Raw genomic sequence first — 18,650 nt, 5'->3', positions numbered from 1 at the left:
GTCTTGCTGCCCAATTCCCTCTACCCCCACCCCCATACTCCCAGCCCACCCCAAAACACACCTCTCTCTACAAAGCACCAGTTTGGAAAATGTAGATCCCTGGGGACAACGAGGGTGACTGACGTTCTCTCCCTACCCCCATCCCATCCTCAAGAACCATGGTTTCATATGTAAAATAGACAGCTAGTGGATTTTACATATGGAACACAGGGGAGCTCAACCTGGTGTTCTGTGACAACCTAGAGGGGTGGGATGGGGTGTGAGGTGGGAGGGGGGTTCAAGAGTGAGGAGACTAAGTATGCCTATGATTGACTCATGTTGGTGTATGGCAGAAACCAACACAACAATGTAAAGCAATTATCTTCCAATTAAAAACAGATTTAAAAAAAAAAAGGGGGGGAAATCCAGACCACCCTGTATTTTCCTGCTCTTTCCTGAGCTCTGACTATGTCAGTGTTGATTAAATCGTTGATCAAATCTTAAAGAAAGGGGAGAAAAAAAGAACCATGGTTTGGCGAGATCATGGAGTTAATCCTAGAAGGGATTTCCACACCTCTTAAAATAGACCCGGGTGATTCGTAAGTAACATACTCATTCACCACTACTGGCTCACTGTCTGCATGACGTTGGTGTGTCTTCCCTCTGATGAGTTTTTCTTTCACTCTGCATCCTGCTGTTTTCAAGGACCAACAGACCCCGTCAATGATGATGCTTTGAACTTTTAGCCAAAGAGATTTATCCCACCTGGATTACTCCCTTTCTGACTATAACTATATCAGCACGAAAATTATCTAAAAACATCATCCACAGTTCCATCCAGTAAGCCACCTGATGAAAGCTGTCCTGGGTCATCCAAGGCAGAGAGTTCAGAGAACAAAGATAGAAAAGGAAACCCAACTTACACAAGGCTCACAAAACCAGTTATCTCGTTTTTGGCAGGCAGCTAGATAACACTCTGGACAAACTTCAATTTCATTCATCTGTAAAGCAAAAAGGTGTTAGAATGCGTCACTCCCAGGGGCCTTATATCTGCAAGTCCTCAAGAAATACATGACGATACTGGCAGGTAAGGTTAGCTAAACTAAATGCCACGGTGGGGAACACCCTGGACATTAATTGGACTATTTCTCACCAACCTTGATGCATTCCCCTAGCCCAAGCCATCATCATCTCTTTCTGAACCTCAGCGTCCTAACTTGGTCCATTCCCCACACACATGGAACAGCCCGAGCCCAGCCCAGGAGGTTCATTTCATCTACACCATCAAAACTAGGGGGCATTTTTCCAGGACACCTAGGCCATTCTTGGAGAAATTCAGGACATTTCCTGCAAATAACGTCAATGCAAACACCTGCCACAAGAAGTCTGAAAGGGAATAAGGGGTCGGCCTTTGAGCAACAGCAACGCAAGATGGCAGCCACCACGGGCTCGGACAATTTATGAAAACCGAATATACAGCCTTAAAATAGAATGGGGACCTAAATACCCAGAAGCACCCCCCTTTGTAAGATTTGTAACAAAAACTAACATGAATGGAGCTAATAGTTCTAATGGAGTGGTGGACCCAAGAGCCGTTATCAGTGCTAACAAAATGGCAGAATTCGTATAGCATCAAAGTTGTCCTGCAAGAGCTTCGGCGCCTAATGATGTCTAAAGAAAATATGAAACTCCCTCAGCCGCCTGAAGGACAGCATTACAGCAATTAATCAAAAAGAAAAACCACAGGCCTCCCCTGCCCCCATCGATTTAAGCAGTCTTCATTTTCCACAGTAGTAAATTTTCTAGATTCGTCTTGTAGACCTCAAAGTACTGGAAAGAAAGCTCCCATTCAAAGGCAGTTCATCTTAAGATACTGTAAATGATACTAATTTTTTTGTCCATTTGAAATATATAAATTGTGCTATAACCAAAAAAAAAAAAAAAAAAGACGACTAAAAAGGACCCAGGGAAATGCCACAGACTGTGGAGCAAAGAATCATAAACTCTACGCTACATGCAGTGCTTGACCACCAGTCAAGGCTGAAAAAATCCTCTCTCTTAGATCACAGATAAGGTAAGGGTGTTATTTCATCACGTACTAGGGTCCGCTCTGTTGCTTTTACTTTCCTCAAAGACAAAAGACGCTGTCTAAGCGTCAACAAATTCTCAAATCTCCACAACTACCCTCAGACAATTCCACCAATGGGAACATCAATCACCCAACCCATCATTCCAGTTACACTTAAAAGGGGACAGTGAGAAACACATACCTCATGCTCACAGATTTTGATGACTACTTTTGCAATTTGTGTCAATTTGTGATTTCCTAAGGGAATAAGACAATAGGATTAATTCAAATGGAAACACAGAAACACCTTAGGATTTATACCTCTATTAACATCCTTTTCACTTGCTTTCCCTTGGGAGTAACCCTTTAAAGGTTAAAAACAAGACATGTCTGGCTTCTAACATCAGTGTAGATGACTCTTCCCAGGAACCAGCCTTTGGTGCTGAGATACTCCCTGAAAGATGACAATTTGTGGTGGTTTCCCAACAGTTCACAAGTTAATATTTGAAAGATGCTTTTATAGTTTCAAGGCCCAAATTAGTGGAAAGGAGCCTTCTGACTTCCCCAGCAGTCCAGTGATAAAGAGTCCGCGTGCCAATGCAGGGGACGCAGGTTTGATCCCCGCTCCAGGAAAATTACACGAGTAACTGAGCCCGTGCGCCACAACCACTGAGCCCGAGCACCTTAGAGCCCATGCTCTGCACCAAGAGAAGTCGCCACAACGAGAAGCCCACGCGTCTCAACCAGAGAGCAGCCCCTGCTCTGTGCAACCAGAGAAAAGCCCTCGCAGCAACAAAGACCCAGCACAGCCGAAAATAAATAAATATATAAAGGAGCCTTCTTCTGCCCATTGTCCCAGACCCTAACCCAAGAAGTGAAAGTGAAGTCGCTCAGTTGTGTCCGACTCTTTGTGATCCCGTGGACTGTAGTCTACCAGGCTTCTCTGTCCATGGGATTTTCCAGGCAAGAGTACTGGAGTGGGTTGCCATTTCCTTCTCCAGGGGATCTTCCTGACCCAGGGATCGAACCCAGGTCTCCTACGTTGCAGGCAGATGCTTTACCCTCTGAGCCACCAGGGAATACTACGAAGAAGAGTCCAGGGAAAAGAAAACATTTAGTTGACTAACTCCAGTGTGCCTGGTGCAATGAAATTAACTCCTTAAAAAAGCCTTATTAGGAAGCAAGCATGAATGGTCTCGTTTCACCTAAGAGTAAACCGAGGTTCAGGAATCATCACATATATGAGATCACTGAGCTAATGAACTGAGATTATGGCTCCTGGTCTAACTCTTAAATCCCTCACCTTTGCACTAAACCAGAGAACAAGAAGGTCGAAAAGCCATGTTGTATTGAACAGTATGTTTTCAGAAATTGTAGATTTGGTGGCAAAAGATTTCATACACACAAATACCTAGATTTCTGACATGTTTGAAAACTCACATCAGAAAACTCTGTATCCAATAAACCACTGGAGTGTCCAATGGCGACCTCTCCAGAGTGGGCAGGAGTTCCCTGTTGTCTGCAGTCTCCAGCTCCCCGCACAGGTCATCCTGGCTTATTCTACTGTTTTTCTGCTACCTGGCTTCATTTACTTGTTTATATGATCTTACTGGCCTTTCTCTGTATTTGATTTTATAACCTTTACACAAATTCCCAATGCCTAGATACATACCTTTCTCTCATCCCTGCGTCCCCAGCCCTGCAAACACATTAGTAATACAAAATATGTACTTTAAGCAGATAGTCATCCACTCATATTTCCTTTTTCAAACATCAGCTAACAACAGTCTATGCTATAGGAAACAAGATAGGCCCTTAAAGACCTTATGCCCTGGTGAGCAACTCAGAATTTAAAAAGCACCATCAAGAAAGTGCGATAAATACTGTCATGCAGAAGGACAGGTACTGAGAGCCCTTAACAAAAGTATGTAATACGGTCTGGGTCACAAAGGAAAACTCCTCAGGACTGAAAGGCTGAGACTGAAGGACAAGGAAAAATCATCAAGGCAAAGAGAGAGGAGTGTTTCAGCAGGGGACTAGAGGAGCAGGATGGGGCAGGACACGCTTAAAGATCTACCCGGCAAGAAGGCAGACAGAGAGGATTATGGGAGAAGATAGGGCAATGGGAAAGGTGCCCACGGGAGAGATTTTAATGGGAAGTCTCCTCCAATCTGTCCAGAAGGCTTAATCCACAAAAACATAACTAACAAAACTTTACACAAAATCTAAAGAAAACTCCTAAAAGTTAATAACAAAAAAAAATTCAATTTTTGAAATGAACAAAACATCTGAATAGACGTTTTACCAACAAAAGATGCATAATGACTAATAAACACAAAAGGTACTCAATACCTAGTCATTAGAGACCAATAAAACAGCCACTTCATAACACTTCATGCCTTCAAGAACGGCTACACAGTATCAAATGTTGGCAATGATACAGCACAACAAAACTCTCACATACACTGCTGGAAGGAGTGTAAAATAATACAACCAACTGACGAAACAATTTGGTAAAATTTCTTATAATTTAAATACAAACCTACTCAATGATCTAGCAATACCACTCTTGGGTATTTATCCAAGAGAAATGAGAGTCTATGTCCACACAAAGACTTCTGTAACAATGTTCACGAGGGGGGCTTTATTCATAATAGCCGAAAACTGAAAACAATACAAATATCCATCAACATCAACAAAGGAAATGGATAAATTGTATATTGACACAATACTGACATCACCCCTCAGTAAGAAACAAAGCAATAATACATACAACAGAAGGGAATCCCCAAAATATTATACTCTGTCCACACAGTCAAGACTCCACTGATATCAAATTCTAGAATATGGAGAATTAATTCTCAGTAATTCCTTTTGAGGAGTGTGGATTTAGTGGAGAGCGGCAACTGGGATATAATAGGGTGATAGAATTGTTTCAGGGTCTTATTTGCAGTTGGAGTTACGGAGGTGGAACACATTTGTCAGATTCATGGAATGTACCTGTAAAACCTGTGCTTTCTATTTTATATAATTATTCCTCCATTAAGAAGGACAGGGAGGCCTTCCCTGATGATATAATGGTTAAGAATCTGCGTGCCCGTGCAGGGGACACGGGTTCAATCCCAGATTCCACATGCCATGGACCACCTAAGCCCACGCACCATGACTGAAGCCTGAGCACTTAGAGCCTGTTCTCTATAACAAGAGAAGCCACCAAGATGAGAATCCCATGCACGGCAACGAAGAGTAGCCTCCAACTAGAGAAAGCCCACACGCAGCAGCAAAGACCCAGCGCAACCAAAGATAAATAAATAAGTATTTTTTTTTAATTAAGAGGACAGGTAAAAGCATCACATAGTCACAAGCAACAGTGGACATCAGCTCATACCCTAAAATGCATGTAGTCACCGTGCCCTATTCACACATATTAGCAATCTACACGTAAGTTTCTTCAGCTCTGGGTTGACGCATGAGAAAAGATCCTCATTTTTTTTTTTAATGAAAGGCAGGAGAACAGGCAACACACGCAGCATACTCTCTTTTCTAAGAGTCGTCTAAGCCACTCACCCCCATTATAAATGATGCAGTTGTGCAAAATCCATTTTGCATCAGCCAGGAAGGCTTCTGTGCAGCCATACATTTTCTTTTTAGCATTCTGGGGAGAAAAGCCACAGAAAATAATCACCAGTGAGTCTCTATAAGCCACAGCATGTAACACCTGCGTCCCCACATAATTTTCTTAGCAGTCATTTGCCAAATTAATTAATGCTTTTACTCATTTCCCAAGATGCTATTACAGTTGAGATCTATAACTCTATAAAAATGCATTCACTGAATTCATCACACTAACCTGAATCTTCTCATCTTATAGCACTGTCATTTATCAAGCAGCTTCTTCCAATGAACCAGGGTATTTTATATATTTACACATTTATTATTAATTGTACAGTCTCCCATAAGCCTCATAATTGAAAACTCAATGAAGCCATTCTTATCCCCATTTTACAGACAAGAGAAATTGAGGTATAGTATTGTTAAAGAACTAATCCAAGTTCCAAAGCTATTAATTTGTGAAATTAGGATTCTAATCTCATCTTTTTGGAACGTCTTTTTTTTTTTTTTAACACCATAAAGGTGTAAGCAATTTTCGAAAGCAGGGTGAATTTACTGTTTGGAGGTTGGGGGAATGGGTCCATCAATACACACAATATAAAGTAATGTTTTCTCCTCATTCATGCTTTTCTTTAAGAATATTTTGGTGCCAAAAATTTGAAAATCAGCACCAAGATGACAGACACAGTCTAAAATGCTACCAGTGTAATTTTCAGCATGGAATTTCAGTTCAAACCTTTGAAAACCAGGGTTAGGCACTACAGAAATACCCTTCTCGGTGAAGTAAGTCAAGATCTAAGAAGCCACATGTTTACTGCTAACATGAAGGTTTTCCCAGATACTTAATTTTCTCTGATTCCTTCCTGCTGCTCTCATTAACACCTCCAAAAGAAAGGGAAGGGTAAACCCCAAATCAATCAAATCACTAATGCTTAGAAGCTGTAACTTTCTCGGATAAAAGGCTAGAATCACCAGCAGAAATACTATTTGGCGCTAAGCAGTGGGTTTCAACGCCCACTGCAATCCTTGGGAAAATGTTACAAAGACGTTAGGGGAATGAGCGTTCTTCCATCCAAATGAAAGTGGCGCAGGGGAGACACAGAAGAGCCATCTAACTTGAGACAGGGCTGGCAAGTGAGGGCGACTCTCGAGTCATCTCGACAGCTGTGGGCTCTCTGATGGAAGCCCACCTTTTCCAATGTACAAAGGTCCATGGGGTGGAAGATGTATTCTGCATAGTCAGGATGTTGCTCCAAGGGGACAGGCTTCTGAAATGCATCTGTCTGTAAAAGAAAGGACGCGTACACACAAACACAAACCCGTCACTGCCACGGAAGACCGCAAGCATTAACACCTACACAGTACTTCCACAACGGAGACATCTTTCCAGAAAATACAGTTCTAAAACTTTCTACAAAACAGGCCCTTGAAAAGCTCCAAAGTGGTTTACCTTCTAATTCTGCCTGGTTATCAATAATCATGGGCCCAGCCGTGTTCCAGTTTTGTCATCTGTTCTGTTTTCAGTGTAAACTCAAAAACAGGTCCAGGCCTCTTCAGTTAAGATCGACAAGAACAATGGGCTATCAGTTACTTTAGACCTCAACTCTGAAGGAGGCTCATCTGTAGTACACCGCAAATGCCCATAATTAAAATTGACTGGCGGTGAAATTTGGTTACACCTAGGGATGACATCGGAGAAGGCAATGGCACCCCACCCCAGTACTCTTGCCTGGAAAATCCCATGGACGGAGGAGCCTGGAAGGCTGCAGTCCGTGGGGTCACTGAGGGTCGGACACGACTGAGCGACTTCACCTTCACTTTTCACCTTCATGCATTGGAGAAGGAAATGGCAACCCACTCCAGTGTTCTTGCCTGGAGAATCCCAGGGACGGGGGAGCCTGGTGGGCTGCCGTCTATGGGGTCGCACAGAGTCAGACACGACTGAAGCGACTTAGCAGCAGTAGCAGAGATGACATGCCAAAAAGTTCCTCTAAGTGCCAACAGATATTTTACACATGGGTGGAAATCTTAGCGAGATTTTGCTCCTCCTCTTAGGAGCCAAATTACTTTCAACACAGGGACTATGTAAAGCGGTCCCCAGCCTTTTAGGCACCAGAGACGTGTTTTGTAGAAGACCATTTCTCCATGACGGGCGTGAGGTGATGGTTTGGGGATGATTCAAGCGTATTACAATTATTGTGCACTTTATTTCCAATCTAATGCCATTGCTGATCTGACAGGCGTGCCAGTCCGCGGCCTGGAGGTTGGGGCCCTGGAGTAAAGGTTTTGTATCTTAGTCCACTTTTTTAAGCCCTATTTGAATCAGTTCAAAATGTGAGGCCTGGTTTGTCAATGGGCACTATTTACTTATTAATAAAAAAATATATAGGGAATTCCCAGCGGTTAGGATTCAGCGCTCTCAACGCGAGGAGCCCAGGTTTGATCCCTTGTCAAGGAACTATGACCAGGAACACACAGATACAATTTTTACAGACACACACACACTTACAGATAAGATTTAATTAACGACCAAATTGTGCTCAAGCAAGGCATGTGAATGGGTTACCATTTGCAGTTACCCGAGCTCTTTCTCATCCAGAATAAGTTTGGCTTTGTCAGTTTAAAAGATGCTTCCATAAAATCAGCAACTTTCTGCCCTGATTTTGTAACAAACAATTTAGGTAAGAAATTAACACCTTCTTTGATTTTTCTTTTTGGTTTATAATTCTACAGTGTTGACAAACCTAAATAAATCAATTCTTCCTGTCAAAGTTTGGTGTTTTATTTTTAATGAGGCTATATACTTTTGCTTCCGTTGATGGAGTTTTTGTGAAAGGGGTTCCCAATTTAGCAACACCCAACAGGCATGCTCTGAACTTTTTCCATCATGATATCAATTTCAGAATAGAATCTCAAAAGTAAAGTTTCTACATTTTTAAAGAAATTAAACCACAATGGCTACTAAAAGCATTCAGATTCTGTATTTCCATATATTCCTTTGACTTAGAAAGCAAAGTCTGAAGAGTTTCATAAAGGGTCACCACTAGCCCATCTGGTGCCTTCGTGTAAATCTACCAAAGAACTCTACAAAAGAACCCAACTTTCTGTAGGAAAAATGTCCTAACGTTGATAATCTTGTCATAAAGTATTATTTTTAAAAACAAGGTATGTTACTGCCATCTTTCTGACAACTGTTGCAAAAAACTACAAAATGACAGCTATGATAACTGGGACTCTTTGAGAGAAACCGCTTTAAAGTACACAGCTTGCCAGTTGAGCATGGCAGGCCTGCCTTCACATCGATTTTCCTAAGGGCAAAGGCTGCGCATCAAATCCCAATTCAAACTTAAAGAAACTAAGCAAATCCTCACCCTTTACAGGAATCTCACTGGTTGAGTTTTACTTGAAGGCTCCCCATCATTAGACCCTGATTACAAATAAACTGGGTTGCACTCAGCTCTCTCACTGAAATGGAATTTTTACAACTCCCCCTTATCTAGTGTGGTCTGAGGTTTCACTTTGCAACCACTAAGAATTTTAAATCCCCACCAGCTTCCTAACATAAGTCATTTTCTGACTAAACTCCTAAGGGACACAAAGTGTTCACTTTAGAGAATTCACTGAATGCCTCTGTCCAGTTAAATTTTCAGGGATTTGCATCTAGGCACACAAGACCCAAAGAGTAAGAAGCACACGTGTCTGAAAAGCCAAGGTAACTACAAGGAACAAAAATGTTAACAGAACAAAAACCACCATTCTCATTAACACGTGTATCAAGGGGAAGTGTCTTTTTTTTTTTTTTTTCGGGGAAGTGTCTTCTTACCCCTGGCTGTTTCATTTTCTGAATGGCGAACTTGAGCAGGTATGATAACTGTTCGATGGTGAGCATCGTCATGGCTTTACTCTGAGTCTCAATGCATTCTGCTACTGTGATCTTCTGCAAGTCAAAATCACACAAATACCCAGTTAGGAAAGAATACTACGATCCCATGTATTCATTTCCCTTTCCTAATTTTCCAGTAACTTCACACATAAAAAACGATCCCCATCTAAATGAGACCAGTTGTTTCGCTTGATAAGGACTCCAGTCTACTTGACCTGGGGGCTGGATCTGTGGATAAAAATGAAGCAGCACACCAATCCACTGATGACCTGATTAAGAAGTGTTGTTAGCTCATGGAGGCGATGTAATCTGAAAAGAGGGAAGGTGGGCAAGGACCCGAAAAATCGTCATTCTTATAACCTTGGGTTTCAAAAATAGGACGTGAAAGGCCACTGGAGGTTTCAGAGCACTCTCCTCACACAATGAATGAACCACTTTCCTTGAGCCTCTAGAGGTTCTGGGCTATCTTTCAGGAAACTGACAAGGCATTGATGCAATGACATCATGGATGGGGCAGGACAGTCTTCCCTACAGAAAAAGTCTAATGCATGAAAGCGAACGAATAAGTATGATTTCATTCTCCGTCACCACTGACGTGAACCCACTCAGGACACTCCAGCAAACTATCCAAGGAGCAATCTTACATGTCTACCTCCATGGGCAAGAAAAGAGAAATTCCTATCAAAGACATGTCTGAAACCAGATTCTGCTATATAAACTGGTACCAGATCTCAGAGCTGTGGAATCCTTAGGTAACAGCAAGAACAAAAACAGCCAACTCGGATGATGTCACTCTTGAATCACCTGTGTAGGGAGAGCAAAGCAAGGTTTCTCCAACTAATCTGGATTTTGTTTCCATTCTTCAGATCTCCGGATCCTCCAAAAGGAACTTTCATGGTTGGTTGTTGAGAAAAAAGGGCAACACAAGACGTGCTCGGAAGGGGAGATGATGCATGGATCTAACTGTTCAGCTACCAGAACCGGAAACAGCTAGTCTTCTAGTTGACCGCCTCGCCCATTCACTCCTGGAAGAAATCCAGGACTCAAAAGTCTTAGACATAGATCACACATCTGTTTGAACTCCAGTTCGTTTCCAGGTAACTATCCATGGTGAACACCTGAGTTGCTCACTCAACTGTAGACCTCTTCTCTCCCAGCCCCAGCCCAGTCCTCCTGGCTGGCAATGCCTGGGTCCTACAATATAGACTGAAAAGGGGCCAATGCCTGGGTCCTACAATATAGACTGAAAAGGGGCCAGACAGACATTTGCAAGCCTTTCCTGCCTGGGGACTGGTGAGCCAATCCTGACCAAGGAGCCCAAGGACATGTCTTTTGCTTGATAAAAAGGGACGTGAGGAGACACACTTCTCCCAGGAGGACTACTGTCTAGCCACACGTGATAAAACCTCCAGCCACCATCTTATGGCCAGGGACACATCACCTCAACAACAAAATGTGAAGATTCTGGCTCTGAACAAACTCTGTCCTGGTCCTGCCTCTGGCTTCTTTCTACACACGATAATAAATCCCTATGGTTTCAGCTGCCTTTCATCAAGCTCTATTCTCTATAGCAAAAGTATCCTGTCTGAGCCACTATCTTCGCTGAGAAATTATTAAACAATTGGGAAGGAATGGTCAAGACAAAGGAAACAGATGAAGGCTCCAGTTTCCACAATTAAATGCAGAGAATGAGGTTGGACTCTGAACAGGAGGCCACTGCTGAACAATGTCTCTGTCTAAAGTAACCCAGAGAGAATCAGGGATCATCTTTTGCAATTCTAGGGGCATAACACCATTAAAATGTCATCATATTGATGACACCTAATTTCTTCGCATAGATTTTCCCTTTACTGTACACAAAAGCGGTACTACAGACACCGTCCTAAAGCTTGCCTTTTTCCCCCCATGATCAACATCTGAGAACTTTCCATTTCCTACATAGAAAGCATCCTCATTTGAGACCTAATACCAATGTACCTTTGAATTCAGGTGACATTCCATATTAAATAACTTTGTAGATGACATTCTTTTTGTTTGCTGCTGCTGTCGTTTCACTTCATTTTTGTTTTCTAGATAAAATTCTTATTTTCAGCATTTGGAAAAAGCATCTCAGATGGATGTTCCCAAGACTAGAAGACACTTCAGAAGAGTGGAAATCATAATTGTTTTCATGAAGAGTGTTCAGGCTTTGCTACAAATGAAATATACACGTTCCCTTCACTGTGCCAGCGTGCTTCTGACTCGGTTCCGTACCCACTGCCTTTTCCCATGGCTCCATGGCTCCTTCCCTTCTTTAAGTCTTTCTCACATCGTAAGAGGACTTCCTGGACCTCTTCATTTAAGAGGCATGCAAAAGAGCATCAGATGGCCCCCACGTAGGACACACAAACACTGGCCTTCCAGCTTGGCTACTACCGAGGATTCAGTGATGCAGCAGGAAACAACATCCAAGAAGTAAGAAAAGAGCTCGGGATCTTCTCGAAACATATGAACTGGTAGAAGTTTGTAACTTCTGGAATGCGCACTCCAGAAGAATCAGAGAAGGCTGAAGATCTCAGAGCGATCCAAAAACCCACAAAGAATCAAAATCAATATTCAGTGCGATTGTCTTTCCAAGAGCTGGAGTGCTAAGGCCACTGCCAGTGTCGGTCCCCAAAAAGTGGGACGATCAGGACCGAGCAGAGGGAAGGCAAAGAACTTCTCTTCTCCTTGTGTTTGGATTATTTGAAAAATTTGATATCAAAGGAAGAAACAGAAAGGAGAGTAAACGAGGCAGACAATGCATTCATTCATCAGGAACTAACCTCACATTCAGGACAAAACCAGTCCCCCTCTGGTTCCGATGTCAGTCTCAGACACTTAGCGTGATAAACCCGGGGACAGAGCTCACAGCAAAGGACTTGGCCTTCCCGGTGACAAACCCAGCAGTAGAAATCATTTCGTCCGTCCTGCGGTACAACATCAACAGGGTCTGTGGTGAGTGGCTGCTTCATATAGTAAAACGGACCATGTCTTAGTTCTGACTGAAATGTAGGCAAGAAAGACAGGTTTGGTTTCAAAACAAATGTGCATTCTCAAAAGGAATTTGAACAAATACAACAATAACAACAAAAGAAAATCAGAGCATTACACACATTCATTAAAAAGCTATCTGGGGTTACTCTACTCTATATTAAAATAGAATTTGCAAGTCATTAGGTATTAAGATTTATTTATTCGATCTTGTATTTGAAGAGGCCATGACTTGAAAAGCTGGTGTCTGAGAGTTAACAGGCAGCCTAGCAGGAGAGCTCAACGGCTAAAACCAAGGCATGCCTGGGTTCAAATTCAGCTCTACCAGCTGCAGGACCAGGGCAAGTCTCTTAACCCCCCCAGCTTCAATTTTCTCATCTGTAAAATGGGGTTAATAACATCTAACTCCATGGGATTGTGGTTGGAATTAAAAGGAATCATACAACGTATGCAATTAACACAGTGCCACCATGACAAATATTGCTAATACACTTTTAAGTCCAACATATGGAAGTCTAAATGTAAAAAGCCAAGCAAGTATGGCAATTTGCCCTGGGAGTCTTTCAACAATGGGCCATGGGAGAATGGATCCGTTTGGAAATAAGTCACCAAAAATGATCATTCATTTTTTTGAAGGCCACCCCTAATGCACAAAGAATTATAGCCAACAAGAGGCTTTCCTAAAACCATGCTTCTCAAACACAGGAGGCCCTGGTATTTGCAGAGAAGCCACATTTCTTACTGAAGACAAACAAGGGCAGAAAGATAAGAGCTGGAAGTGCCAATTCATGAAAGCTAGACCCCTCCCTACGCCAAAATAGCAAGAGAAATGCTTCCCTAACGATGCATAGGAAAAGACCCTGATGCTGGGAGAGATGGAGGGCAGGAGGAGAAGGGGATGACAGAGGACGAGATGGTTGGATGCATTACCAACTCAATGGACACGAGTTTGAGCAAGCTCTGGGAGTTGGTGATGGACAGGGAAGCCTAGCATGCTGCAGTCCATGGGGTCAAAAAGAGTCAGACACAACTGAGCGACTGAACTGAATGAACTAAATGATACATTACAAAATCCGGCAAAGCTACTCTCTGAAAACAATCCCTCAGAAGAAACTGAAAACAATCCCTCAGAAGAAAGTCATTCAGAAAATGCCTGTTGGAGACCAGTAAGAAATCTTGTTTAGGAAGCATGAGAAAGTCTAGGGGTATGTGTTCAAAATGACCTGGTAACTTCCCATTTGACCTTGGGAAAGCTACTCAACCCACTTTAGCCTTGATTCCATGGACAACAGGGCAGCCACAGCCACAATGCCTACCTCGGAAAAAACCTCCTTGTTAACAAGCTTTTCCCTGTCCTTCAGAAAAACTTTATAGTTCTTTCCATAAAGATTTCAAGCATTGGTTAGGGACTGCATAATTTTTGTTGCTGTGTGAATGGGTCATTTTCCCATTACAGTCTCTAAATAGTTATTGTTGGTACATAGAAGCGCTATTAGATTTTTTAATACTACTTATATATACACAGTTCTAATAGTTTACTGATTAAAAACTTTTATCATCTCTAAGTAACCTTAGTTTTGTCGGCCCATGTCTAATACTCGTGTATCATTTTAGTTTTCTCCTTATTTTACCAGCTAGGACCCCCCAGGATAATGGAAGAGAGTGATCACAATTGCAGGCATCCATCTTGCTCCTGGTTTTTATTATGAGGTTTTAATGTCTCCCAAATGCCTGGTACTTCCACCTTCCTGGATAAAGAGTTTCAGAGATGCTTGCTTAGCAGATCTTTATGAATCAATCCTTCTAAGCCTCCCAACTCACTTCTACTAAGAAAAGAGCTAAGACTCATAAGGGCGATTGTGTAATTTTTGAGTCCTGTTTCAGTTCAACATTTAGAGTGCTCTACTTGGTTTCCAGCGGATAATATCATCATTAGGCTATTCTGTCCGTGTCACGTTTTTCAGCACACTGTCACACACGCCATCTTCACTCTGTCCTCACCATCCCCCAGAGAGGCACTCAGGGCAGACATCACTAGTCCTGGTGGACAGATGAGAAAAAGAAGCTTAAAAGACTCATCTGACCCCTCGAGTCCAGAAGCAAGGACTCCCACCCGGGGGTCCTAGCACTTTCTCTCACCCCTATGCCCCACAGAAGATGAAGCTGAATGCAAAAGAGATTCTGATGATTCAGTGACCCCCTCAGAGAACATTCTCTGTAATTCAAAATAACTTCTGCCAAACAAACTTATGATTACCGGGGGGTAAAGGGAGCAGGGGATGAATTGGAAGATTATGATTGACATATACACATTACTATATATAAAATAGATGGGTCTCCCCAGCGGCTCAGTGATAAAGAAACCACCTTCAATGCAGGAGACTCAGGTTTGGATCTTCCTGGTTCAGGAAGTGGTTGAGGAAATGGTAACCCACTCCAGTATTCTTGCCTGGGAAATTCCATGGACAGAGGAGCCTGGTGGGCTACAGGAAACGGGGTCGCAAAAGGGTTGGACATGACTGAGTGACTACCCAACAATACATAAAACAGAATACTAACAAGGACCTACTGTATAGCACATGGAACTCTACTTAATACTCTGTAATGAATTACACGGGAAAAGAACCTAAAAAAGACTGGATATACGTTATGTGCCTGTTTCTCTTTGCTGTGTGCCTGAAACTAACACATTATAAACCAACAATACACCAGTAAAAATTTAAAAAAAAAATTAACTTCTGCTAATGCAAAAAAGTAGAGCGGAAAAAAAATCTAAAATTTAGGAAGACAACTAGAAACATAATAGAGGGGACAGGAAAAGATAACAGCATCTAGAGTAAGGGCTTCTCAACTCAGATGACATCTTGGGTTAGACAATCTTGGTTGTGGGGACCTGCTCCTGTGCACTGGAGGATTTGTGGCATCATTTGGGGGCACCTCCACCTGCCATGCACCAAACTGGGACAACCCAAAGTGTCTCCAAGCACTGCCCAAGGTCCCCGGGTGGGGCGCAAAACTGCCCTCAGTTGAGAGTCACCCAGGCAGAGGCCTGCTCTCTGCCTAGGAAAAATGGTTGCTTGAATTTCTACGGGGGAGGGTGTGAAAGTGGAGGGGCTGGGGGAGGGGAAGACGGAGGAACCCCCAGAGAGATAAACTGGACCTATCAAGCGAGCAGAACTATTTCTAACCTGAGTGGGGTCCTCCAGGATGCACTGCGGCTTTCTGCAAGATAGCAGGAAGGCGTATTTAAGGGCCCAACTTCCTTTCAGTAAGTTAATAATAGAACAGGAAGAGGCATGAAAACCTCAATGAAACTAGAAGAATCAGAATGTGACAGCTCATCATCTCTTGAGCAGGCAACCCAAGTCCTTTCCATCTAACAGAAGCCAGGCTATTGCCCCTTGAGAAGTTAAACTCCCCTCCTCCATGTCCCTGCCCCTACCCCAACCTGGCCAGGGGTGGGCGTTCCCGGGAGGACCAAGAGGCGGGTGGACCAGGCTGCCCTTTTTTTAGGAGGGTTCATCCTTAATGAGAACTAGCTGGCTGGGAATCACCTTGCCAATCAGATACGGGCCTTATCGGCTGCTTCTAAGTGTTTTCTGGGCCATAAAAATAATCTGATAAATATGCAACATTTAATAAAAGGAAAGGGAAATCACTTCAGGTAGAATGAGTTATGATTTTTTTGTCCCCCACATGCACAAGGTGTGTTCTCAGAGCCAGGCAAGCAGGTTGAACACGCGTTGCTCTGGGACTAACTGCAGGCTCCGAGCGCACACGTTCTTATGTCCCTGCTCCTTCCACAGGTCAGCTTAACGAGAAACAGACAGGCTTGTTCATCGGCTTCTGGGACACCCCATGGAACACCCCAGCCTATACCAGCAGCCAGCAAGCCTTCTCTACAAAAGGGCTCTATAAAGATAGGAGGTGAACAGCTGAGGCTTCGCAGGTCGTGTGGTCTCTACTGCAACCCTCTTGTCACAGGAGAGCAGAAGTGACTACAAACGAGGTGTCACTAAGTGGACGTGGCTTTGTGCCTGTAAACTTCATTTACAGAAACAGGCGCTGGGCCACACCTGGTCTGTGAAAACCGGAGAACATGTCTGGGGAGGACCACAGACTCAAATGCCTTCTGGGGCCACACAGGAAACACAGAGAAGGAAAACTGTCCTCATTCCAGCCTGTGTTTTCCTGCATTTGATAAAAATACACAAGGGCTGCAAAATAAAGAAAAACTGCTCGGCCCTGGAGCATGAGGATGGTGCTGGAAAGAAACAGCAGGAGGGCAGAGCATCCTCAAGGCCCTCAGCTCCAGTGATCGGCACTCCTACTGACTGTCCCCTGATCCATCTTGGCTGTTAACATACTGCTCCCACCCAACAAGGAACCTGTTTTTAAGACAATGCATGTGCTGTGTGCTGTGCGTAGTCGTGTCCCAGTCTTCGTGACCCCATGGACCGCAGGCTCCTCTGTCCATGGGGATTCTCCAGGCAAGAACGCTGGAGTGGGTTGCCATGCTCTCTTCCAGAGCATGTTCCCAACCCAGGGATCGAACCCAGGTCTCCCACACTGCAGGCGAATTCTTTACAGTCTGAGCCACCAGGGAAGCCCAAGACAATGCATGGGCCCAACAAAATAAGTCCCAGCTCGCCTCCTTATGAATATGTATAGCCCTGAACTCAGAGGAGGCAACAGGGGCCCTGTCATTTCTCTGCCATATTTGATCAAAGGTACACCTAAGGCCATTATGCACAAATCTGTTAGCAGATTATTGCTCAATACTTGAATAAGAAAGAAAAGAAGTAAGGAAAGGAGGGAGAGAGAACCTCCCAAAGGATTCAAACTCAAAAATGTCCTAAGAACTGCAGATAGACTGGTATTTCTCAACAACGGTCCAATGTCACTTGAGAAAAGGTATTTCTCGCCCCATCTACCAGAGGTCATTCAGCAACCTGCCCTCCTCCACACAACACCAGAAGCATCCTTCCAAGCTCTGGGGTGTCCCCCATTCCCAGTTCCAAGAAAAACGCGCTTACATACTTTCTCACCTTTGTTAGAAGGTGAAACAAGATGATGGTGGTCCATTCCAGGTGGCAAAATCTTGGTGGTCCAGTGGTTAAGAATCCCCACCTCTCAATGCATCTGATCCCTGGTCCAGGAAGACCCCACATGCCTCGGAGCAACTAAGCCCGCAGGCCGAAACTACTGAGGCCCTCAAGCCTAGAGCCTGGGCCCCGCAACGAGAGGCCACTGCAATGAGAAGCACTCATACCACAAAGAGCAGCCCCTGTTCCCCACAACCAGAGAAGGCCCGAGTGCAGGAATGAAGACTCACCACCGCCAAAAAATAAAATCCGTAAGTCTTTGTTTAAAAAAGGTATTTTAAACAAGTAAAATCAGTAGACAAAAAGGTTGAAAAAAATTAAATACAAACCTTAGAACCCTTCCCCTAAAAGTAAAGTGTGTTCTAAAGTTCTTAAAACTCTTAGAACTCCCCTAAAAGTACTCCCGCATTCCAGGCAGAGGCTTTAACCTAAAGTAATGAGCCTCCAATACATGAAAAATGGGTGGAAATTTAAAACCCGTAACTCTACTTCATAATAACCCATCTCTACCAAAAATGGGAAAATATGAGGGCGGTGGGGGGAGTTATTATGCTAGAATGGTTTTCTTTTTAGAACAATGGAACACAGAGAAATTTCAGCGTGAAGAAAAACAAGAAAGGGGTGAAGAATTTTGATATATACCAAAAATCAAGAGTATGAACGCCTAGAGAGCACTAAAGGCAGAAGGAATGAGCAAAGCTGGCAGGGGACACCACTATAGGGAGGGATGGGGAGTGCAGAAAGATAGAGCACACAGATTCAGTGTCCAGCTATTGTTGGATTTCTCTGAGTTTTTGTAGGAACTATAAGTTGATATTTGACATCTCATGATCATCAAATGTTGATGACTAACAGAAATTACATTGGTAAAACCTAGCATATGGAGACATACATTTTGCATTTAATTCCATAACTTTTTTCAATTCTGTAATCTTAAAAGAAGAAAAAAAGGGAAAGAGAAGATTAAAAAAAGAGTCCAGAAGAATTTTTT

General features: G+C 43.2%; 1 protein-coding gene and 1 pseudogene across 49 annotated transcripts in view; one reads left to right on the top strand and one right to left on the bottom strand.

Moving 5' to 3' along the window:
• ZMYND8 (zinc finger MYND-type containing 8) overlaps positions 1-18,650 on the bottom strand; it is a 152,730-nt gene that overhangs the window by 63,755 nt on the left and 70,325 nt on the right. For 22 of the 49 annotated variants that reach the window (XM_086331551.1, XM_086331531.1, XM_086331541.1 and 19 more), the window contains 6 exons: positions 12,347-12,490; positions 9,483-9,596; positions 6,850-6,942; positions 5,615-5,702; positions 2,250-2,305; positions 903-980 (listed from right to left, as the gene is read on the bottom strand). In XM_086331551.1, coding sequence (XP_086187677.1) covers positions 903-980; positions 2,250-2,305; positions 5,615-5,702; positions 6,850-6,942; positions 9,483-9,596; positions 12,347-12,490 — 573 coding nt within the window. Of the gene's footprint in view, positions 1-902; positions 981-2,249; positions 2,306-5,614; positions 5,703-6,849; positions 6,943-9,482; positions 9,597-12,346; positions 12,566-18,650 lie in introns of all 49 variants that reach the window. The other 27 variants (XM_086331523.1, XM_086331533.1, XM_086331515.1 and 24 more) reach the window with 3 other exon arrangements.
• LOC147360070 (ubiquitin-conjugating enzyme E2 variant 1 pseudogene) lies at positions 1,051-1,735 on the top strand (annotated as a pseudogene).

Source organism: Bos grunniens, chromosome 13 (assembly GCF_055505025.1).
Source record: "Bos grunniens cultivar Pamir isolate PY7600 chromosome 13, Bosgru_T2T1.0, whole genome shotgun sequence".
In the NCBI taxonomy this organism is placed as follows: domain Eukaryota; kingdom Metazoa; phylum Chordata; class Mammalia; order Artiodactyla; family Bovidae; genus Bos; species Bos grunniens.
Note: the sequence above shows the minus strand (reverse complement) of the source record. Positions and strands in the feature narration are given on the sequence as shown.